The sequence below is a fragment of the Dryobates pubescens genome, chromosome 10 (assembly GCF_014839835.1).
Source record: "Dryobates pubescens isolate bDryPub1 chromosome 10, bDryPub1.pri, whole genome shotgun sequence".
Classification (NCBI taxonomy): domain Eukaryota; kingdom Metazoa; phylum Chordata; class Aves; order Piciformes; family Picidae; genus Dryobates; species Dryobates pubescens.
Genome location: NC_071621.1, coordinates 19,547,872 through 19,572,445, shown reverse-complemented (window position 1 = coordinate 19,572,445; position 24,574 = coordinate 19,547,872). Strand labels below are relative to the sequence as shown.

Here is a 24,574-nt window from a genome sequence, read left to right as displayed (position 1 = left end):
TCCTTTCTACAGCTCTGTACGATTCTACATAGGTAGAGTAATATCCATGTTTTTGCAACACTATTAGCAGATCACTTTTTAGGTTTCTAAAACCTTAGATGTAATTTACTGATGAATTTTTATTGAGGGTAACATCACAGCTTAGAAACCAACTGTGAGCTTCCTGTTTTGTAAGTGTATAGAGATCAAAGAATTGGTAAAAGATATAGTATCATCCCTCAATGCTAAACATGTGCTAGCACCTTTCACAGAAATGCAGTTGTTAAAACAAAGAAATAAAATGATGAAGTTTTTACTGAAAGAAAACATGCATGTGTCAGCTCAGCTCTGCCACAAACTACAATAACTTGATGATCAGTTTCCAGATCTCAGTGTATCTGGTTGCGGAGGTCAGATATGCGAAAGCTAGAAGGGTGGTAAAACTAAGGTTTGATGTCATCAAAACATAAACCCCCATTTAGAGCTTTGATTAAAAGTTGGAAGCCAGTGACTTTCCAAAGCCTTTTGTGTTTTTCTGAACAGGAGCAACACAACACAAAATATTATGCAGGTGCTACATTTTGGACAAGACACTTAAGGATTCCTTGCATGAAAATGGATTGTAGCTAACTAAGTTAAAAGTGATTGTGGAAGGGATTGAGTCATTCTCCCCTTATGGGATATATAATATCCCTTCCCTCACCAAAATGTCATATTTAAAGCATATAAAACTTTAGAAATTGGACTATCCTTTGTACGTCGGAGATTCTTCAGGAGTTTCCATTTTGAGTAGGTATTTCATGATTCTCCAGAAGCAAAGGAAGCATATTCATTCGTGCATCTTCATATTGGTGGTGGCATATCAAAAGAGAGAAATGATTTTATCAAAGTTGGGTGGATTTAGCAAAATGCAAAACAGTGGGTCTTCCTGTGTTAACTGAAACAGGCAGATGTGGAACCAATTTATTGTGCATAATTTTTTCCAGTCATTGCTGAAATAACTGTGAATCTTTCAAACACCTCAGCTATAAAGAGCTTTTTTAGTATATTTTCATTTTTCTGTAGAATTCTCTTAAACCAGGCATTCAAATGCAAAGTGCAGCACTTGACAGTTTGTAGATGTTTTGAGACACCCTGGGAGATTGTGAGTAAAGTCTAAAAGCAGCTACTAAGCTGTACTGATTCATAAACATTGTTTTTTCAGGGGAGGAACAGAGAGTCTGTGACAGAAATGCCTTGTAAATGTAATGATCTCTTTAGTGTTTTTATTTTGTTTTACTAATTTGATTGTAGCAGTAGTCATGGTTTACTGTAAAAGTAATTGTTATCCTATAAAGTGCAATATAAAGTATGACTACATTCAGATAATTCTTTAGGTAAATTGTTCAGGATTGTAACAGAAACAACTTTTAAAATCTTTGTAATGTCTTCCATGTATTAGTAAAGTGTAGTTACTATGGGTGTCTTAGAGTCTACTGCAAAAAAAACCTAGCCAAACTGACAAGCTGACATGACCCTATGTGCTGCTATTTTGAGTAAATACAAACATTTTTAGAAAAAAACCCCAAACAAATAAGGCACACCTATACTTGGACAGGCTGAGGGAGTTGGGGCTGTTCAGCCTGGAGAAGAGGAGGCTCCAGGGAGACCTAATAGCAGCCTTCCAGTACCTGAAGGAAGAAAAGAGAGAGACTGTTTATGAAGACCTGCAGCAACAGGACAAGGGGCAACGGCTTCAAACTAGGGAAGGGCAGATTTAGATTGGATATCAGGAACAAGTTCTTTACTGTGAGGTAGAACACTGGAACAGGTTGCCCATGGAGGTGGTTGAGGCCCCTTCCCTGGAGATTTTCAAGGTGAGGCTCAACGAGGCCCCTGGCAGCCTGGTCTAGTTGGGGATGTCCCTGCTGGCTGTGGGGTGGTCGGACTGAATGACCTTTGGAGGTCCCTTTGAGCCTGGACCATTTTATGACTATGTTTTTTGTATGCCCTATTTGTAAACCTAAGTATAGCAAACAGCCTACACATTGACAATTTTGACCGATAATAGTGATAACTGTATACTCCAATCACATACTACTCATTCTTTCTCCAGCAACAGAGTTTAGTGCATGTGTAGCAGTAGTAAGTACATACATCTTTAGATGTTCTGAATTTTTGCAATCACTGCTGAGTTTGACACTGTGTTACTTTAAGAAAGTACTCAGCATGCAGAGTCTAGAAATAGAGTACACTCTAGAGTACACTCAGTGAGTGTACAACAGAAAGCTGCATCAAGAGTCCCTATTTAGTCCAGCTATATAAATACTAGATATATTCTTTAATTTCATCCATAGGCTACACATTAGAAATCCACTCTTTCTCTCTCTCTCTCTTTTTTTTTTATTTTTAACAGGTGTAAACATTTTCTCTGTTTTGACCTGTTTCTAAGATTTTAATTTGTGGAGGTTTGGTTTGGTTTTTTTTTTAAAGTATCTGAGGAGGTAATTTTTTTTTCATCCTTCCAAAGATTTCCCATGTCTTTTTTCAGCAAGGACTGTTTTCTTTAGAAATGAGTCGTGAGCAGTGAGACTATTTCAGTATATTGCAGATTTTTTTTCCTCTAATGCATTAGTCTAGACTGAACCTAGTTTCATATGTTCTACCAACTAGGCACAGTATATACTACAGGTAATTTAGAACTCTGAGCACAGTATTTGTCACTGTGATGTTGTCAAATTGAATATAGAAGAGCCAAAGTTTCTGGGTTTCTCTTCCCTGGCACAACAGCTTTGTTCTTTTCCCCTTACTCAGTCATGTAAGTTTCAGACAACGTATGTAAAGTGAGTATCTGGGAAGCTTCTACTCTTCTTCCAAATTCAAATGAAATGCATCACAGAAGTTATTACAGAGAGACAGGCAGATGTATATGTGAGCAGCTAACTGAATAAACATTGTGTTTTTTTCAGAAATCAGGCTAAAATAGAAATCTCAAAGCTTACTGGCATATAAGAAGGATAAATGTGGAGGAGATGCACAAATTATGGAATAAATATCTTAAACCCATGTGCTGGAAATGTGTGGCACTTTATCACTCACTCATCTTAATGAACTTATCTCCGTTTATCCTTTTGAAAAAGGGAAATGATATTCCTCTTTTATTCCTGCTGGACAAGGCAGGCACCAGGAGGTCTGCAGTTCCTTTTATTTCCAGTCTTTTAACCAGATTCAGAATAAAATAAAATATATTATTCTGAACTATTACAATGCTGTATTACTGGTAAAATAAAATACAGATCTTAATTTTAGCAATTTCTCAAATAAAGATAATAGTGTCTTCTTGACTTCATTAAAGGAAATAAAAAAGCCTCTGAGAGAATCTGAAATTAATCACACTAATAACATTGTCCTACATCTTAACATTTAATGAGGCTCTTAAAACCCCTCATTTTTAAAATGTATTTCCTAGGAGAATCTCTCTGGCCACTCCCCGACAGCTTTATAAATCCTCCAACATGACTCAGCGCTGGCAGAGACGGGAGATATCAAACTTTGAATACTTGATGTTCCTCAACACTATAGCAGGTAAGGTTCCTGACTCTAATCCTTCATAATATGTTTAGGTTTGTCGAAGTCTTAAGCACTATGTCTTGATATAATACATTTATCCCTCTAGAATTCAGCTGCAGCTTTTTGATAGGTTTGGAAACACACACATTAAATTTTATCAGAAAATGCACAACATATCACTGAGACTTTCAATTCATGTATTGTTTTGGAGGCTGTTTCTTGCTCCCCCTTCTGCCATTTCCTCTGCTGACAGCTTTGTCTGAAGCTTTATTAGAGTCAACAAACCATTGCCAGAGAGTGTCTGGAAATAATAATGGAAAATGTAATTTTGCTACTTCATCATTCTCAGCAACAGCAACCAGACAGCAGAATAACAACAGTATTCTGCCTAGTACAGATGTCACCTGGATTATGGTATGATTAGATTACAGCATCTTTTCTCATTTAGTTCTTTGAGCTGAAATATAATATCAGATTAGGTATTTAAAATGAAAAATAACTGCCATAGACATCCATTCGTTATTGGCAAAGGAAGAGCTTTTCTGGCAATTGTCATTAATTAAACATTCAGAATGGCATTATTCCTTTCACCTTTCCCTTTTCTGTGTGTTAACTCCTGTGGTAATTTTAAGCGTAAAAAGCAGCAGTTTTCTGTGCCATATACAAAGATTTCCAGGGAGTTATCTACTATTATGATTCCTGTCTGCAGCATACATGCTGCTTATGATTCTGCCTGTGGAGAGCCTTCCTCAGACACTTCAGTCCAGTGAGCTTTAATTTGAAACCCAAATTAAACTCCACCAGGTACCACTTTGTACTCTAGTGTTATACCTCTGGTCTTTATTTGGTCCTGACTTTTATTCTTAAGGTGCCGCCATTCTGCAACATTAAGGTTATTCTCTGGCCAGATAAAAGACAAATACAATTGTAAGACTCAAAGGTAGCACCCATTATGCTGACCAGGTGGAGGACAGTCACTATGTCCTTCTCAGCAGGGCAGTGACAGAATTCAGGAGTTGTCAAAATCACTTGCTTTAAACCTTTAGGCTTTTGCCTTTGTGTTTATATATTAGTCGCCTTCTGTGCATCCAGTCTTAGGGATGTTAATAAATGTGTCATCAAATTATCCCAGTGTGATACAGAAGTACTACCGCTGAACAGCTGGAAATCTGGGGGCATGTTTACCTTGTGTATTGGAGCACAAAACAGAGTCTCTGAAGCTCCCAGAGACCTGGGCTGGGAAGTCCATATGGTGCAGTCCAGTGCAGGCTCACCAGCTTGGTTCCTGAGCATTATAGCCACAGTCCTGCAGATCTCTCTTGAAGGAAAAAGCCCTGCTGAGCATTTATTATGTCTGGCACTGTGCCAGAAGAATGCCTCTATCCTGCTTCTGGACACTGGCCTGCCTCCAGCCCTGTTGTGTCTCTTGCACATCCGCTGCCCTTCTGGTGATGAGGAAAATGCAGGCAGAGCCTTGCAGGCTCCCTGACCACCTCACTTGAATATGGAGGGTTTACTGGAGAGCTGGGAATGTAGTCTGGATCCCCTCAGTCCTTGTCCAATACATTATTGACAGACCTGTCCTTCACTTGTAATTTCCTTTTTATGTATTCATTTTTTCTGTAAGCTGTGTCTAAACTCTTTAAATGAGAGTAGACAAGAGCAGAGATAATTTTTGAGAAATTACTTTTCATTTTTAATCAGTTTAAAACTCCAAGGTCATTTATTTTTAGGTACATCACCAAAGCATCCAAACCTGGAAGACATCATTAAGTCTGAAATCAATTAGGAATTGTAGTGACACTTACACTAAAATATCCATCAGTAAACAAACTTCAGCCTGAAGACATTCCTTCACAGTATCTCAGAGGTCTCGAGAAAAATGTTTTTTGACCTGTTGTTTTATACTAGTATTGATAGGCAGGCTTTACACCAGACACCTGGGTGGTTGCATTAGGCGTGTTTCTCTTAACATCTAGCATCATTCACCTGCCCTACAACAAGATGATTTGACATTTACAGCTCAGGTATTACCTGTTATACTGAAGGTTTGGAGGATTACTGGCTCTATTTTTGTGTGTATGTGTGAGCTTGTATTCTGTTTGGAAAAGCTTACAGAAGCTTGGTCAGTATGCTAGTAGGGTCTCTCTGACTCAAAGCACTTAATTTCTGGCAGGTTTTTTGGTATCAGCCTCTTACTGGTAAATCTCATTTGTTCATGTAATCTCATTGTTGGTAATTGTATAAGCTCACTTGTTCATTTTCACAGCATTACCTACCATCTTATGAAGTCTTTCAGCAATGCAAGATCAAATTCAAATTTAGGTAAAGATCATATTCCCTGAAAGACAGGGAGGTGAATTTGAGTCTGTGGAAGAAATGTTATTATCTCTACCAGAAATACAGTGCTGGAAGCAAGGTACCTCAGCTACATGTTGCCCTCATTTTGATAACACTGAACTGGTAACTCTCCAGATACACCAGTGCTAAAACAGAAGCAAAATTTTATATGCACTGTGGACAAGACCCTTAGCAGTCAGAAGGAAATGCAGGTTTTCCTATTTTGCACATAGAGTACCTTTGTCAAGATGTGTATTTTCTTTTCTTTCTTCTTTGGAAATACTTCCTTAAAAGATAAAACTTCTTTGCTTGTAATTGTTCATGTAGACAGTGATGGCCTAATTTTATACCGTGTTTATTTATGCAGCATGTTCTTTTTTAGCACTATTATTGGTTGTAGCTGTTGAGAAATATATTCATCAAAGTTTTTTAATTTATTGTGCCATTTACCTCCTACTGGCTTATACAGCATCTCTGAGCTGAATAAGTGGAGGTTTGGAACTTGATAAATGTAAATTTTATTCTGATAAGTGAAACATATGTCTGTTTGGGTTTTGTTTGTTTTTCTCTTCCATATAAATAGAGGCCCACTAATAAAGTGGTTTAGTACACTTTTTGCCATTTCTTTGTGGCTTCCTTTTTTCTTACAATGGTGTTTAATTAGCAGCTATGGAAGAGAGACCTTCAGAAGTAAGGCTTCAGGCACCAACTTGTTTATTCCATTTGTGACATGCAACTGGGTCCTTTCCCACAAGATTCCTTTTGCCTGCTTGTTGATACTGTTAATTACATCAACCAGTTGGTTTCTGTAGAACTGAACACAGAAATAAACGTACAAATCTCTCCCTGGTTTGCCAACGTGTCTGTCCTGGCAAGCATCTTGAAGTGTCCCCTTGGAAGAAATCCATCTTTCTATGATTTTTTTTTAAAAAAAAGTTACATCACCCTGTTACCACCTCTGAAACATTGCCTGGCTTCATTTTTAGTTTAGCTGTTTCAGCTGTGATCTGTACTCGTGACATAGTAACTTTCCACTTCAGCTATCATAGTTCTCTCTTTCTGGATAATTTCCTATTCAAAGACATATGATTGCCATAGTAGCCCTGGCCTGATGACTCTCTTCAATTTAAATTCAAAATCACTCTCTGTTTTCAAAACTCTAAAGGCTTGTTTCAACCTGTTTCTCTGGCCCTCTAGCCAATATTTTCTTGCCTCCCTATTCTGTTTCCAAGGTCTTCACCTCTTTCTTGCCCTCTTTTCTGACGAGTATATTCCATCATGTTTACAGCTCTGAGTTTTTCTCCCAAAGGTAAACAGTGCATTCTGCTACTTATCAATCAGTCTTGGTGTTATAGTCTCTGTGCCCCTGGCTTTTATCCTGGTTGTGTAGACATAAACCTTCCCTCTACTCCTAACTGTTGTTGTCTCAGGGATCCATTATTTTTGAATGCTTGGAAGTAGCCATGATTGTACTAATTGTCATTTCTTCAAGCACATAGGAAAAGGCCATATTACATATAAACAGCATGTATGTCAACTGAACCCTCTAGGTGATACAGGGAACAATTTTTACTATTCTCAGTTACAAGATTATTGAAAGAAGTACTTTAAAGTATTCCCACCACTGCCAAAGGGGCAGGAGTAGTGGGAACAGGACGTTGTTTTGTCATATGGTTGCATTACTCACTGTTTGGAAATCTATTTCTCATTATTTAACTGATTTCTGATGACATTTCCTTTTCAGATTGCAGTATATTAAATGTGTGTTTGCATTTGTATTTATTGGAATTTAAATTCTTTTAAATCCTACCTGCCACAGCCTTTAAAAGAAGTGGAGAATAATTATATCCATAATTTTTCTAAGTAATTTCGTGTAGTGGAAAGGGATTACTTTTAATGGTTCGTGAAAAAATGACATCTTCAGTCAGTTAATAAATTCAGTAAAACTTCTTTACCTCCCTCCCCCTCCTTTTTTTTTTTTTCCTGTTTAGCATTTTCCACTTTTTTTACTCTGTGATGTACAAGCACTCACTGGTTAATTATGTATATATTTAGCTACTGCATACGTTGGGCTTATTATTGTCATCTAATTAGATGTAACTCGAACTACTTCCTTCTAGAAAAATCATTAAAAATTCTTTCCTAATGACCTAGAGATGACAAAATGTCTGTAAAGTGTGAAGAAGCAGACAAGCACAGGAACATCGCTCTTAAAGAGTGTTAATCCAGATGCTGCAATCATCTAATTAAACAATATTTTGCTGTCATTAACATTTTCACCAAGGAATTGCAGTTATAATTTCTTTGTCAGCTGTCTCTAGCTCACTTTACCTTCAAAACTAAAGTGCCATATAAAAACATTAAATTGGATGGTTTAATTAAAAAGTTTTTTTTTAATGAAGAAACATATCCAGTATTCCTGAGATCTCATTTACTATGCCTCAGTTTTATTGTTCAAGTAGATTAGTGTCACAGTCTTGCAATATTTAATATTCAGCCTTTAATATTAATCTCTGTAAGCCTACTTGGGGGAAAAGCTGCAGCTTCTGAAAAGGTATAGGGACTACCAACAGTGGTACAGCTTTAATTTTTATATTTATTTAGCTAAAGAAAGAACCAAATAATGCTTGTTGGGAGCACCAGACAATTGATGAGATACCTAAATATATTAATCTCCTGACTTTGTTCTGAAATTAACCATTGTGAAGCCAGAACTGATCAAGAAAGCATTGCTAACCAAGTTAAACAACTAATATTTATGCACGTTTAGAAATAGGGATTTATAATCCCATCATATACCTAGATTACTATCATCCACTCAGATAAACATAGATGTGGCATCTTATCTCATGGTGTAGGTTTGGTCTCTTCACAGTTTAAATTATGGTTCATCTCCTCAAGTAATTTTATTGTGTTGATACTAAAAAGAAAAAGATTCAATTGAGAAAAAAAAAAATCACTGACTTTTTTATTTAACAAATTGATGGTTATTCTTAGTAGTTAATCCCTCAATAAATAAAATTCATTTTATAAATATTGTAATAGATAAATAAATATTTTATTTTTTCCACAAGAGTATGGTTACATTTATCAAATACATAATCACAAAGGCTCCATTGTTTGTAACTTGAAAGCTCAGAGTGAAGCTCCTTCAAATTATTTCTCATTGTGGGGTAGAAAAATGCACTTATTGCAGTGTTCTGACATAGAGCAAATTCGATGTGATAATTTGTTCATCTATTCATACTATAAGTATCAAAACCATACAGCAGCTAGGCTCAAGATTGTGTTTTTTCTCCTGTGCTATTTACATATTTATGACTTTCCTATGTGGAATAAGAACAAAAAGTCAGAATCTTGTTGACTGAATACTGACACTGAAATGAAATGAATAAAATTGCTATCAATGTTAAATAAAAATCTGAATATGGAAAACAACAATTTAAAATACAAAGTAATTTGGGATGACCCTAAATTTCCTTTCAAAATTTTGTAAAAGGATTTTTTCTCCTTTCCAATTTTTTCTGTAAAGTGTTTTCAATTGGAGGTCTTTATCACTGTGAACTCTTTTCAGGAAACTTCTGATTCTGATGAATCATCATTGTTTGCTTATACTTCATAATGGACCACAGTCATCTCAGTCACTCTCTTCCTAAATCTCTTTTTTTTTTTTCCAGTCTGTTGTCTATATAAATACAAATACTTTTCTTTTGTGGGAGCTTTTGCATGCTCTTCTGTTAATTTAATTAAGGATTCTGTTGGTAAGAAAAAAAAAGTATTATATAAAGGTGTAGTTTTATAAAGGCCCTATTTTACAGAACCTTAAATTTGACGGTCTCAAGAAACTTTACAATTTGTATGCAATTAATCCTTTGCCAAAGAGGGGAAGAGTATTCTGTTTTGATGGATGTGGAAAATGAGGCAGAGTTGTTGTACTTCAAGATGTATAGAGCCCCCTCAAAAGAAAAACACCACCAGTTAATATTCTGCCAGAGGGTATCTTTCCTTTCCTTCCTTCACATGGGTAAATTCTGTTGCACTTTTTGGTTTAATTGTTTGATACATACTCATTCTGTCCAAGAAAGGGTTTGCATTCATTCCTTGTTAATATTAATGAAGTGGTTTTGTTTCTATCCATCTTTGTGTGATGCAAAGAATTCCTTTTTAAACAAAATTGTACTTGCACCTCCATTATTTTTTTTATATTCTCGTGAACATCTGTGTGTTCCAAATGTAAACCCGAGGACACAGTTGTTAACAATATGCACTTTTCCTGTTTTCAATGAAACTATGTACAAAATAGAAACATGCTTCGTGTACATCAACTTTTGTTGAAAAAATAAGGTGTTTGTAGAGCAGTGAAAGTTTCACATTTCATTAAAGCAGAACTGATTTTTGTGGAGAACTGCAAATGCTATTCAGAACAAGGAAGCCTGTGTTTTCCTGTGCCGGGTTTTGTACCTCAGGAATCTGTCCAGAATCTGGAAGGAAGCAGTTAGTGAGACAGGGCTGTAAATCTGCCACAGGACTGGGAATTGTTAACCTGGGTTATTTCAGTCTGCTAATTATATTATATAAATACACACACACATATATTTATGGCCTGATTTTGTTTTTTAAGACTCATGTTGCATATTGTGTGGTTCTCAGTAAATCAATATGGTGGATGGTTCTGTATTAGGCAACTTCATTTGTCTTATCAATGAAATGTTAGATAATACTAAATACCAGCTGACACAGAAATAATAGCCTTTCCTGAACACACTTTTTTTTTCCTGGTGATGAATTCATAATCTTCAGTTCACTTCAGCTGCAGTTATTCTTCTGAAAATGTACCTAAAGATGGCTTTTGCATATTTGAGCTGCTGGGATGAAAATCAATATTTTTCCATTATGTTTGGAGGGAGTGGCCTGACCAGTCAGTTCTGTCTTTTAGTGGGGAGAAAACGTCTTTTAATTTTCAATGTGGTTACAAAATAGTATTAAAGCAAACATTACTTTTTCCACTTTGATGCCACTATTGCAGTGAAATATCAGCGCTTCTTTAGTGAAGAAGAGCTATGGGGAATGATGGATTAATATGATTTATCAAAGATAGAAGTAGATTTGCAAACTTCGAATTTAGCTCCTTGCTGTTTGGAGTTTTGTTTAATCTTTGCCAGCTAATGATACCGTGCACAGCTTCCAGGAAGCTAATAGTGTAGTGGGTTTAAATTTCAACATTCATGGTATGAAGATAGCTTCCTGGAAATATAGTAGCATATGGTGCATTTTAGTTGATCTTGAAAGATCCTGTGATCTTTATATTATGCTGCTTTCTGTGCTGACTTCTGATTCAAGATAGGTGCATCAAACAACTGCTTTTGTCTGAAAGTTTTATACCTGTCCAGTGGTAGAAATTGGAACATGATGCAAAAAAAAGTAACCACCAGATTGTTTTTCAGCTGGAGAAGTGGACATTATTTACTAATTCTTAACACATTTTCTTTCTTAATAGGACGGACATACAATGATCTGAACCAATACCCTGTATTTCCATGGGTACTTACAAACTATGAATCTGAGGAGTTAGACCTGACTCTTCCAGGCAACTTCAGAGATCTTTCAAAGGTATGCTTCAATTCTGTTAAAGAGACTCAGCCAGCCCTTTTAAGAAGAGCTGTTTTACAATCACTTTATACTGAATCTTTACAGTATGCTACTTCAATGTCACTGACTGATCTGGTTCAAAACCTTCACCTCTTCTGTTTCTTCTTATGAATCACAAGTGCATCAGACCACTTCATCTCACTAATTATCTCACTTGGTTTGTGAAAGCTGATCCTTTGGAAATAAAACTTGGACTAGTTTTCCACTCTGTTTTGCAGTGACTAGATGAGCACCTCCTTTTGGTTTAATAATTATTCAGTAAAGAAGCATTTTGTATTTTATACCCTGGAGTATCTAGTCCCCTTATTTGTGTTTTTTTTATCCTCCAACCATTCTTGGGCAGGTAATGCTTTGTAATAACACAGTCCCCAGTATTTGTTTCTCTTAATGACATCAGACTGCCATCTATACCCAACTCTGGTACTCTGAGTGTGTCAACAGGCTGGCAAATGTGTCCCAGCCAAGCATAGCACAAGCATATTGAGGGGCTCTACTTCTGGCCAACTGGAATAAAGACAAAAAACAGAGTTTGAAACTTATGGGAAGAATGTTTCCTGGCTCCTATTAACTAAGTGCATGCACTTTCTTACCAGTGAAGGTGGGTAGCCTTGCAACATCTGCAGCATGAGGTTTCTGTTGTCTGGACATGACAGCTTTCTTGCATCTTTGGCTGTAGTTCCTCTGCCAGGAGAGAGAAGTTGCTTGCACTAGTGGTGTGAGGCTCAAAATTACAGGAGGCTGTGATTTGCTGGCTTAAACAATGAGGCTGGAGAGGAGAAAATTATTCCCAAGGCCTTTTTCTGCACCCCTTCTGCTCCTGGTCAGGGATGAGAATTCCTGGAATCTCTGAATGCCTGTTATTCTTTCCTCCTCTTCCCGCAAAGCACACATACTGGGTAGCAATGGAGAGATCTCACCCTGGGTATATCACAGTCTCATAACCCTTTTGGAAAAAGTATGCTTGCAGTACCCCCAGATGCATTTTCATCATTCCTGCAAGCCTGCTTTTGTGAGACTTCCAAATTAATTTGAGCAGGACTTGATTGTGTAATATCAGATAGAGACACCTACCTTTCCTCTTCCTTTCTTTCTTTCTTAGATAAATAAATATGTAAATAAAAACAAAAGTAAACAAGTTGGTTGAGATTCTGTTACCTTCTATAAAACTTTCACAATACTATAGGTATGTTTCACAAAGTGTTTTTCAGTTCTGTAACACCACTCTAATCTGTGCCAGGAACAATATAAGAGAATCCACAGGCAGTAATTAAATAAAGAATAATGATCATCTTGCCCTGTCTCATTCTCTAGCATGTATAAAAATATTTCTGCTTTAGAGTTGTTTATAGTGATAAACCTTTCATTAAGATGCTTACACTTTTCAAAATCTCTTAAACTCATTTATTTCTGGCATTAATAACACTGTGTGTGGTGAAGTGCAACAAGATTAGGCAGTGTGTCACGAGTCTTTCATTAGATACTTAGCTTTGGTTGAATCCAAATTTTTATGGTAGCCTATTAAAGTGTGTAATTGCTACAGGAAGTACTGTGATAGTTGAATAGACAGGTTTTCCTCATGAGTTAGTTAAGACTCATTATGGAATTAGTGCTTGTATAGCTTATTAAGTATCACTCCACTGTGCTCCTAGTAGTGCTCTCCCTTGAAAGGAAATGTAAAATCAAGTCCCTGGTTATTTATGTTTCTTCAAGAATCCATGCAATGTGCACAGCAGTATTTTGTCTGAAGACCTTTTCTTGCCCAATTTGGTAACTGCATTCCCTTACTCTAAAGCTACCAGCAGTTTCTTCTGGAAAAGCTAGGTTTTTGACCACTAGGAAAAAAGCCTACACAGAACTAGTTAAGGCAAATGGCCTTTCCTTTCTGGCAATATCTGGGATGCATATGTAAATGGATGTGTGGGAAAACACATCTGGGATCTGTAAAGTGTTGTGGGATCCCTCAGAATAAAAAGGATATAATTGTAGATTTTTTTCCAATGTTTATTATAATAACATCTGATAGATTTCACAATGATTTTAAAATGAAAAATAGATTTATGATTTTTTATATTTATTTTTTTTAAAGGCAGTTAATATGAAATACCTTACTTTGTGAATTTGGGCTGTTATACATTACTTGCATCCTGTTTCAATTTCTGCATTACCAGTAAAAGTCTTCAAAATCAGAATGCATCTGAAATATTTCCTTGACAATTCTGTTTTCATTTTTTATATTGTCCTGTATCTGTAAGCCAGCCTCTTCTTTCCTTGTTAGGGAGGTGAATCTTGAGCCTAGTGCTTAAAAGCAGGAGTTAGTGATTTACTGTTCACATTAATGAACCAGGGTGTGCTATCAAGCCTCAGCCAGACCTCTGGGGCAGACACACACTGTATCCTTTCCATGAGGAGCCACTTCCTTCTGTCAGATTTCACCCTGCAATGGAGAAATGCTCCTGCAGATTGGATGGCAAATCAGAACCTCCGGCTAAGCTCTTGATGGATAAAATCTCCCTTGTCACTTCCTGACCTTCTATCTTCCTGCAAGTTTCCCCTTCTTGGGTTTCACAACACCTCTCTCTTTAATATTTAGCAATTAATACCACTCAGTCTTTTGAAACTATTTAGAATTGTAATGGCATTACATGTGTGGTAAAAGCCCACAAAAGCAATTGACTGAAAAGAGAAGCCATCACTGATTTTAAATAGTTTTGGTAGTTAAATGTAGCTGCTATATGTAAATTCTAATTTATTTATTTTTTAATTACTTTATGCATTATTGCACAAGGTTCATACAAAGCTGTGGAGTCAGTTATGATAATTGTGAAATTTTTTCAAACTTTGATTCCTGTGCTCAAAAGCGGTACATCACTTTTGCAATATCACAAGTCCTAAGTGCATACACAACAAATGCAATGTGTAAATGAAATTAGATACGTTTGGCTTGCTTATGTTGTCAGTCGAAGCATAAAATATATGCGTTTTGCATTTACCTCAGACTTAATTATTTATATTTCTCCAAAGCCACCCTGAACATGTAACTTGCCCTTTCTTTCCATTCCATTTAATTCTGGCTGTATGTAGTGTTCCTTATCATATTACTTTTACATTCAGTTGTTGCTTGTTCTCTCAGATCAATTATATTTAAATATTAGTCTAAAAATTCCTCTGCCCTTTTTTTCTTTGACGTGTTTGGAAATTCCCCTATTAAGGCTTTCTTTGTTTTCTTTTACATAAGATTTAAAGCCAGGGCCTATGGGCATGGAAGGTACTGCAACAGTAGGAAATATTGGGTCTCTCATTTGATTAGACAGTGTAGGCTCAAGTTTTATTCATTACATATACGAGGTTAAAGGTTATATTTATTGTTTGACAGGATGAAAAGCTAATGAAAGAGGCTGTCATAGATAGGTAGATTATCTTTTCACTATCAAACCACTAGGTGATCTGCTTATTTTCTTCTTTATTGAGATTTTCTTTGGAAGAATGGTATTAAACATTAGTACAGGAAATGTGTATTCAGCCTGTACTGTGCACTGAGGGATTTTGGGTTTCATCACACTTAAAATGTGATATGGTTTGTTTGTGCCAAATTATATGACTTTTACTCCTAAATTACAGAAAATGCATGTGTTTGACATGCTGCATTGTCCCTGCTCATCAAAGTGTAAATGGGAACTTCTCCTCATTTACTTTCAGTCCGGCATACTGTTAAATAAAATTATTTCTTCACCAGGCAAAGTAATACTAATATTGACATATGTATGAGACATCACACACCCATTCATTGAGTGGAAAAAATTATATTTTGTTAATATAGAAGGTGTTTGACTGACGGGTGGTGATAAGCATAACCACTTTTCCTTATTACTGTGCCATTTCAAGAAAAGGAAGTGATAAAGCCCCAAGGCTTCTAAATGTAATAATGCAAATGAATCCATCAAAGTGTGAATATTTCAAGGCAAACCACACTTAATACTTCCAAAAAATGTGAGTTGTGGAATGGAGTTTATGGGCTTATGAAGAACCAGTTTCACTGGAGAATACCTTAAACTTCTCTGTTTTCCACACACAAATCTACCATCAGAAGAAAGATTAGTTTGATTCTTGCTTGGTTTAAACTGCACAACTAAATATTTTCTTGCCTCAAATAAGAAGTTCATTTGACTCTGGTACTTTCAGTCTGCTAGAACTGTTATATTTGATAATGTTGATAATGATATACTGCAGAAAACTGTTCATGAATTTGAGTAAAACCAGAATTCAGTTGAAACTTTAAAGTATCATCCTAAGATGTCCTACTTAAATGTTGTTGTTCAGTGGGATTTAAAAAAAAAGCAAGCAGACAGAGAAATCTCAGGCTATATACACCCAGAGTAAAAAAAAAATAAATAAAAAAGGAAAGAAAAAAAAGGGGAAAAAAAAGAGATAAACAGATAAGGTAGCTGCTGCATCAATTAGAGTCAAGATAAACAGAGTATTTCAGTGGCTGCATAAATAGGATGCTACATTCAGTTTTGCCCTCATGAGAGAATGTAGTTTTATTGAGATAGCTGGCAAACCAGTAAATATTACATGAGCTAACATAACATGTCCAGTGGATATAAACACGAGATGTATTGACAATACAGAGGTTCAAAGGCCAGATGTCTAACGAGATTAGCCAGATAAAAAAGAATGGCATGCATAGCAGTATATTTTCAGTGTTAAAGTAAATACTTACATTATTTTTAAGTGGAAAAAGAAGCATAAAATAAACCCAAACAGCAGCTTTTAGTACATCAGCAGTGAAATGTCTGAATAGGCATTGTCATACAGTGAGTTGTTGTGCTTGGTTGGAGTAAAGAATATATTATAAAACCATTTTAAGGAAAGTTAATATTATTTGATATATGTCCTTACAGAGGGCTTTTTTAATAAATAGACAAACTGAGTGTTTGGGAAAAGCATTTTATAAAACATCAACATAACTTTTTATTTAATGTTCAGAACAATTTGTTTGACTCAAATTCAATTTCTGTACTGCTCTTATGGTTAAGGTACTGGACTGAGACATAGTACATAGATTGAGCTTTTCCTTTTTATTGTTTGTGCAAGTCATTTTAGCTAGTTTACACAGCAGTAGAATTTCACTGAAGTGGAAATAAAGTAATTTTTTTCCATTATGTGAAGATAGAGGGACTGATCTGTAAATAAAATTTATCTCCAGTTTATAGGCATGGTCTCAGATTAAAAGCTTAGTAGTTGAATATCTGGGCTGAGAACAGCACTGTAACACTATAGAAAAGTGACAAAAACTCTATATACTCATATTTCTTGTGAAATACGAGAGAACTTGCTCTCTAACAGAACATATGCCTCATCAGAGTAAAACTAGGTTCATTACTACAGTACAGAAAGGCTTTACAGAAAATGTATGTCTTTACCGAAGTATTCATGTTACCATTTCTTTGGATAACAGCATTCTACCACACAGACATTTGAAAACTACTAAGGAGCTCAGGGCAGACCTCTCTGAATTTACTCCCTGCTGTTTTATTTACAGAAATTTTCATTCTCAGAAAATGCCTGCTTCTCTGGTACACACAAGCTTATCTACTTGTAGTTCAACAAGTTTTTTAATTATACAACAACAAAAAAGGGAGATTAGAGTACTTCCTGTTAGCAATTTCAGTATATGGTTTCCTACATAAGGGGAGATTTAAGTCCTATCTATTAATGTGAAGAGAAGTGGTTCACACAGGGTTCTCTATTACTGCACAGAAGAGGAGAAAAAAGGGATCAGATATTCCTTGTATTTCTTTGCCACAGGCCAGAGAAAATTGAGTTGACACTGAATCAGAAGCTGCAGAGTTGTATGAGCATGGGCAGCTCACAGCTCTTCTCTCTGTGAAGTGCTGCATTGAGACAGCTGCACTACTTCTGAGATTCCAGTTGTCATCTCTGCGTAAATGGTGCCATGGTTGCATGCCAACTCCTCTAGAGCTAGCTCAGGGATTTCTAGCCCAGCATTGTGTTGCAAGCTATAGTCATACCTAAGCAGTTTCATAGAATCATTTAGGCTGGAAAAGACATTTAAGATTGAGTCCAGCTGTAAACCTTAGCACTGCCAAGTCCACCACAACTTTATCGCTCAGTGCCATTTTGCATACCTCCAGGAATGATGACTCAACCAGCTCCCTGGGCAGCCTTTTCCATTGCTTGACAACCCTTTCAGTGAGGAAATATTTTGTAATATCCAGTCTGAACCTGACCTGGCACAACTTGAGGCTGTTTTCTCTTGTTCCTTGGATGAAGAGACTGATGCCTATCTTTCTATAACCTTCTTATTCAACCAAGCCATACTTAACTAATGAAATTTGGTTGTCCTGGCAATGAAAATGAAACATCAGTGGTGTAAGAGATGTGAAGCACATACAAAATTTTCCTTAGTCTGGAGGCCTACCATTCTAACAGCTAGCTGGGTCTGACTCTGTGGCACCAAAACCTCTGAAAGGCCTGCCACCATAGCAGAGGCACATGTGCTGTAGCATATCTTGCTCCTTATGCATTTAAATCCAAATTCAATCATTCCAGTCCAGTTTACCTGGCAACACTACAAATCTTTGTGGAATGACATAAATGAACCTATATCTCCTGAATTGCAGGCTACCATCCAGATCGCTATTTCATCCAATCCAGGATCTGTCCCAAGATGTCAGTATGAGACTTTCTAGCTGAAGACAAGCTCTACCTCACCTCTTCATTTCTGTCATCCCTTTTCTCTGGGGCAAGGAAGGGTAATTCCCAGCAAAGATTCTTCCCAGAGATTTTCATATGATTATTTCCATACCATGGAAGAAGAGTCCATTTTATTCAGCAAATATTTTGTGCATTTCAGCATTTTTCTTCAAATGAATCCTAAAGTAATTGAAAGAAAAATGGATTCTGACTCTGAAAAGAATATTGATGGGGATGAAGTTAATCTTCAGAATCCAGCTTTTTAGGTTTATCATTTAATAAACTGAACATGTGTCTTCGGAAAGTAGATTATTTTAGCTACTTGTGCTGGCATTTTTACATGAAAATGGGAATGTAGCATTTTACAGCATTATATCTTTTAAGTTGAAATAACACTTCTCTCTGAAGAAGCTAGAAAATGATGGTGTGCTTGCATTACTGGTTTATGTGACTTCAGAAAATTATTGTCAAGTTCTTGAGAGAAAGTAGCTTTTTTATTAAATACATACATATATATATGAAAGTTTTTTAGAAGTTATTTAAAAGTATGGGTTAGACCATTGTTAAAATTTTCTAGTCTATAAAACAAAATGCCTTGTTTTTATCTTTGAGCATCACAGTTGTTACTACCATAATCAATTTACAATGAAGAATGAAAACACATAGCTTATTTGATGAAAGACATCTGAGCAATTTCAAATATATTTTGAAGAGCCTTGAGTTCTGTTTTTCAGTCTTGCATTAAATCACTGTATCTCTTCTGTACTGTGCCTTCAAACATATATGTACAATCATATTGTGACAGATGACACCTCTGTCTTTCATAGCCTCTGAATTCACTGTAACATCAGGTAAAATGAACCTTCACGGTGGATGGAAGAGATAATCCTAGGGTGTTTTTCCATTACAAAATACTTTCTCACTGATTTGTCTGCCATTTTGTGTTTCCTTCTCAGAGGGAATTACTGCTTTAGCTTTTGAAATGTGCAGTTGAAGACTGGAATTTACTCTGCCAGAGAAGTAGATGCACAGTACCTTAATGAGGGCAGTATCAGCAGGTCCCATGCAGTCCTCAAAGCAACCCAGAGTCCTGATATGGTTTAGCAAAGTGAGCATATATCTGCACAGTTTATCAGTCTAATAGGGAAAGAATGTCTTTTAATGAATTACTTTTTCACAGAAGTGGCTGAACAATGATTTTTATATATTGGCAACTTACAGGGTATAATAATGCCAGCATGTTTCCTTACAGTGGCAGGATGTGTAATGAAACTGAGTATAACAAAAATGCAAATACATATTTCGTTCTTTTCTTAGTAGTTGAAAAACAAGGCTGGAAAGCTCATACTTCTTTTTCAAGCATTTCTTGTGAGGTCTTGCAATGCAGTCTGCACCAGATAACACTGGTCCACGGGGATTACTCATACATTTTACACCTATGAGAAAACTATAAACTTTACCAAGGCACAGCAAAGTATGAAGCATCCATAGTGTTTCATGTGAAAAACTACTGAAATCATAATGTTTTAAAATACAAGTGTTCATCAAAGACTGCTATTTAAATCAAGTTCTAATATGTAAAAATGGAAAACATATTGTCCTATGTCAGCCTTTTAGCAGCCATCTCAAAAAACATAGTGCTGCTGAAGGAATTAAACACTTGGAGCTTTGAAATTGTTCAGTTACAAACATAGTGTTGTGAAATACACTGATTTGACTTTGTGTGGGAATTTCCATTGCAGATGACTTTGGATTTTAACTCAGTAGAAAAGCTATGCAGTGGAATGAAATGCGAGAATACCTGTTAGCTTTCTCAGAAGGGTCAAAGTCCTTAAGAATATGTTTTCCTGTTGTAATTCTCTTAGTAACATCAATTCTAACTCTTAATTTTTGTTTAATACAAATCAAGTAATCATTTAAAATTATAGTCACTTTGACAGTTATTTGGTGTGGGGAATAAATTGTGCTCTCCTATAACTATTAAACTATGTGCGTTTGGTTAATTTTACTATGGAAGATAAAATCTGAGGATTCTTTGCAGATAGGTAATAAATACTCTCTACTATCTCATCTAGCAAAACAGATTTAAGATCATGTATACTCATTACAACATTTTAGTTACTTTATGTTCTGTTTTTCTTATCCCAGTGACTGTTGTATGACACGATAACGAACACATTTTACCATAAAAACTCCCATGATGGACTGTGTCAAAAAAAACCCCAAACACTACAGAAAAGCGTGTATAGCCTAATTAGATATGTCAAAGCCAACAGTTCCTACTACTGTCTTGAAGTTTCTTTTGTTTTCCACCTAATCTGTATAGATTGTCTGTTAAGTATGCTTAGAATGGACTTTGAATTCATGAATAATTTCCAAATTCTATTGGTTTAAATTACAAAGCTTGTTTGTTTTGTTCGATCACAAACTACATCCAGTCCTCCAGTATTTCTGCTTAGGATCACCAGACACCATCAGCAGTTCCGCGTGAAATCTTTTCATCGTGAACTGTGCATTATAAAGTATCCTGTGTGAGCAAAAGTCAGTTTTCATTAGCTGTGTGATTATGGTGAATGACAGCAACAGAAATATTAGTTTGGCCTCAATGCATTTTAAATGCAGTTTTAGAAGTCTATTTCCAGAACAATGTTACTGAATTAATTGGGAAACAACTCATACTTCAAGAAGGTCTTGAAAGTTTGCAGATGTGGATCAATTATATTTGTCAGTTAAAATGAGGAATCTCATAAGACCTTCAGCACACAAAGCCTTTGAAAAGAAATTCTAAGATTGCAAAAAATCTGAAGGGATTACTAACAGCACAGAATGTGTTTGGTTGCAGGCTCTTCTATGTACTTAATTTTAATGCAGAATTAACGTATGACATGTTTGACATGCTGCTCTTCAGCTGATGTTGTATTTGACCTCTTATCCCTTTGCAGCCTATTGGTGCTTTGAACCCAAAGAGAGCAGTTTTCTATGCAGAACGGTATGAGACATGGGAAGATGATCAGACTCCACCTTACCATTACAACACCCACTACTCCACATCTACTTCTACACTGGCTTGGCTTGTTCGTATTGTAAGTATTCCTGCATCCTGGTTTTCAGTAGTATACCTATGTGCAGAGTCTTTTCTGTCACTTACCACCATTTTTTAAAACGAAAATACCTCTCTATCACAATCTCATTGTTCATCCCTGCTGTAAAACCTCAGAAATTCTCTAGGTATGCTGCATATAGACTTTTACAGTGATGAGTAGTCCTTCCTACCCCAATAATCTGAGATATATTTAGAAGCAAAATTGTGGTGCTGTGAGGACACATATGGTAAAGAAAATCCATCTAAAACTAAATCCATCTTAAAAAAGTCTCTAGACTGAAAGTTGATGTTACTTGTATATTAATTTGTTATTTTCAGCTACAGACATATATATACAACATCAAAGAAAAACCTTTCCAGAAAAAGCAGATGAAACTGTGTCAGATTGAGAGGGGACTTACAGAACTAGTTTTATGTTGAAGCAGGATGGAGTAATACTTTATGCAAATGAAATAGGCTTGTCAATGAATTAATAACTTTTCAGAAATCATAGATTCTAATTGCAAAGTTCTATTTCAGTTCTGAAAACCTCTTGCTTAAATCCTAGACTTAAAATCAGATGTAGAGAAGTGGGACAAACTTCAAAGATAAAATGAATCTGAATTTAGTTTACATGTTAACACAGTGATGTAAAAAAAAATATGCAATGATGATAAGAGACTTAAGGTTTCACAAAAACCCATGGATTAATGAAAAATAGAGTCACTATGTAATTACTGACCTTAAACTACACCCTTCCAACAAAAATCTGTCTCTTAAGGTGCATTCTAAGCATGTTTTGCTCATAATGAAGCAAAGCAGAGCTGCAGAAAAGCTTGACATCTGAGTTTTCACTCATCTCAGCTTCTCTTAGATGTGTCCTGTTTTTCTGCTTGGAAGGGAAGAGTTCATGTGTCTATGAGTTAAGGATATAATTCTTGTTAACCAATGGGAAACTAAATGTTGATTACACTCCTATATGGGGTGATCACTGTACTCCTTTTAAAAGTTGCTAAATTATTCATGTACTGTGGCTACATTTTATGGTTCACATGTGCTTCTTCGTTGCCTTAAAGTGTATTAAAACCAGTGGGTTTATTTGCATGTTTATCTATTAATTTTGGCTGCTCTTCAAGAATAGATTCTCTCTTGCTAGTTGGCGAATGCCTAGGTCTGAAAGTCTGCTTACAGACTGAATGTACAACACACTAAGGACTGTTCATTTCCTGTATTAAGCTAATTCTGTGTCATTTTTACTACTGTTGTTTATGTAATATTGTAGATGTTCTTGCTCTTTTTCTATTCAGCCCTAAAGTAGTGAGAGGACAAAGGTTCTGCCTTGATGGCCTTGCAGTGTAGATGTGACAAATTATGTTTGTTAGAGCAAAAAATATATATGAGAAGAAGAAGAAAAGGAAGAGCAGTACTTACTAGGGAACAGATTACTGATGGCTAGAAGGTGAAAACAGCAAAGGGAGAATTTAAATATGAGGAGACACCTAGATAGGCATTAAAAAAAAATTCTTTAAATAAGAGTCACTGGTGAAGAAAAGCAATCATTAGCAAAAGGAGACAACAAAAGTGAGAGGGAGACAGACATGGGGGAAAATTAAAACTCGGATAAAGGAAAAAGGAGATAAGGTGATGAGACTAAGCCTGCATATGGAAACCCAAAATAAAACTTTGAAATAAGTGTGTATAGAGACTGGAAAAGATTATAGCTATGGGGATTATAGAGTCATAGTGACTTAAAGAAGTAGTTTTGGCTACAAAATAAAGGGTTAAAATCCTAAAGAAGAAGATTATGCCAGTGAAATTAATAAATAAGGCTAAGTTATATTTCTGGAAGTTAAAGTAGAACTTCTGGCTCATGAAGTTCTTGAGCTAGCATGTGAGTTTGTGAAGAAGACTGTGTAAGAACATTTTATAAAAGGTAAATTGCAGCCTAGTCCAGAAAGAGGAAAGTGCAGTCTAAGATGCAGAGATTAAGAGAGAAAAGCAATATTATAAGAATTTGGAGAAGATTCATGGGAAGGTAAATTGCAGCCTAGTTCAGGAAGAGGAAAGTGCAGTCTAAGATGCAGCGATTCAGAGAGAAAAGCAATATTATAAGAGTTTGGAGAAGATTCATGGGAAGGGATGTATTACAGCAGAGCTTTTGGTAGTATCACAAAATGAGAATGAAAGAGAAGAATGGAAAGTAAAATCATGGGAGAAGACTGTGCAGACCATGGTTTAGTCATGAGGTCTGTGGTTACAGGTTGGACTTGATGATCTTTGAGGTCTCTTCCAACCTTGGTGATTCTGTGATTCTGTGACCAAAGACTAAGAGAAAAGAGAAAGAAAAGAGAGAAATAAAGAAGGAAACAAACAAGCAAGCAAACAAAAAAAAAAGCTATTACAAAAAATATACTGGGAATGAGATAGCCTACACAGAAGCAGAACAAAACAGTACAGAGCAAGAGGGGTCAAAGGGAGAACCTCCATGCCTAGACCTTTGTTTTGGAGGAAACAGTACTTGTAGTAGATAAGGAAATTTCAGCCACCCTGAAGTGTGTATGTATTGAGCTGTGTATATGCCACAAAACCTTAAAATATTTTTGAATCTTGCTTTTTTACTTTGGCAGGTGCAGTCTGGTTCCTGTCATTCTCTTCAAAACACTGATTGCAATATAATATCTCTAAGTAAAAAATAATAATATTATTATAATAATATTATTTTTTTGTTCTTTTGCCTTTCATTGTGCTTCATAAGAGTATAATCTGTAACAAAAGCTCTGAGATGCTAATGTGTTTTCAAAGCTTCAGATAAGATCAGATAACTACTTTACAGAGGCATATGTGAAAGTCAACCTTATTTATTGTTCAGTTAGGTTACTAATGCTGATAAAACTATCAGAGAACATCATGACTTATATAATATTACCTACCCTCTTTTGAGGTGTTACTGAAATCAAACCACAGTTAAGCAGTTTTGTACATTACACATCTTTAAATCTTGAACCCAAGAAATTCTTCTTGCTCCGTAGGAGCCAACACTACCAACAGGTTTGCTCTGGCAAGCAGAATGAAAGGTTTTCTGGAAAGGGATTCACTGTTCTGTTGAGTTAGTTCCATTTTTGCATAAATTAAATTAAATATTCATAGTTTATGGCTAGGTGACCTTATCACCTGGTTCAAGAGTAATCTTTTTTGCGTGCTTTGTCCGGACCAGTGAATATTTAAGATGCAGAGGGCAGCATATTTTAAACCAAAAAT

At 35.9% G+C, this 24,574-nt stretch overlaps 1 protein-coding gene across 5 annotated transcripts in view; it reads left to right on the top strand.

The window, feature by feature from the left end:
* Positions 1-24,574, top strand: part of NBEA (neurobeachin) — a 486,697-nt gene that overhangs the window by 390,832 nt on the left and 71,291 nt on the right. For all 5 annotated transcript variants that reach the window (XM_054164764.1, XM_054164763.1, XM_054164761.1 and 2 more), the window contains 3 exons: positions 3,428-3,543; positions 11,366-11,478; positions 21,177-21,317. In XM_054164764.1, coding sequence (XP_054020739.1) covers positions 3,428-3,543; positions 11,366-11,478; positions 21,177-21,317 — 370 coding nt within the window. The remainder of the gene's footprint in view (positions 1-3,427; positions 3,544-11,365; positions 11,479-21,176; positions 21,318-24,574) is intronic.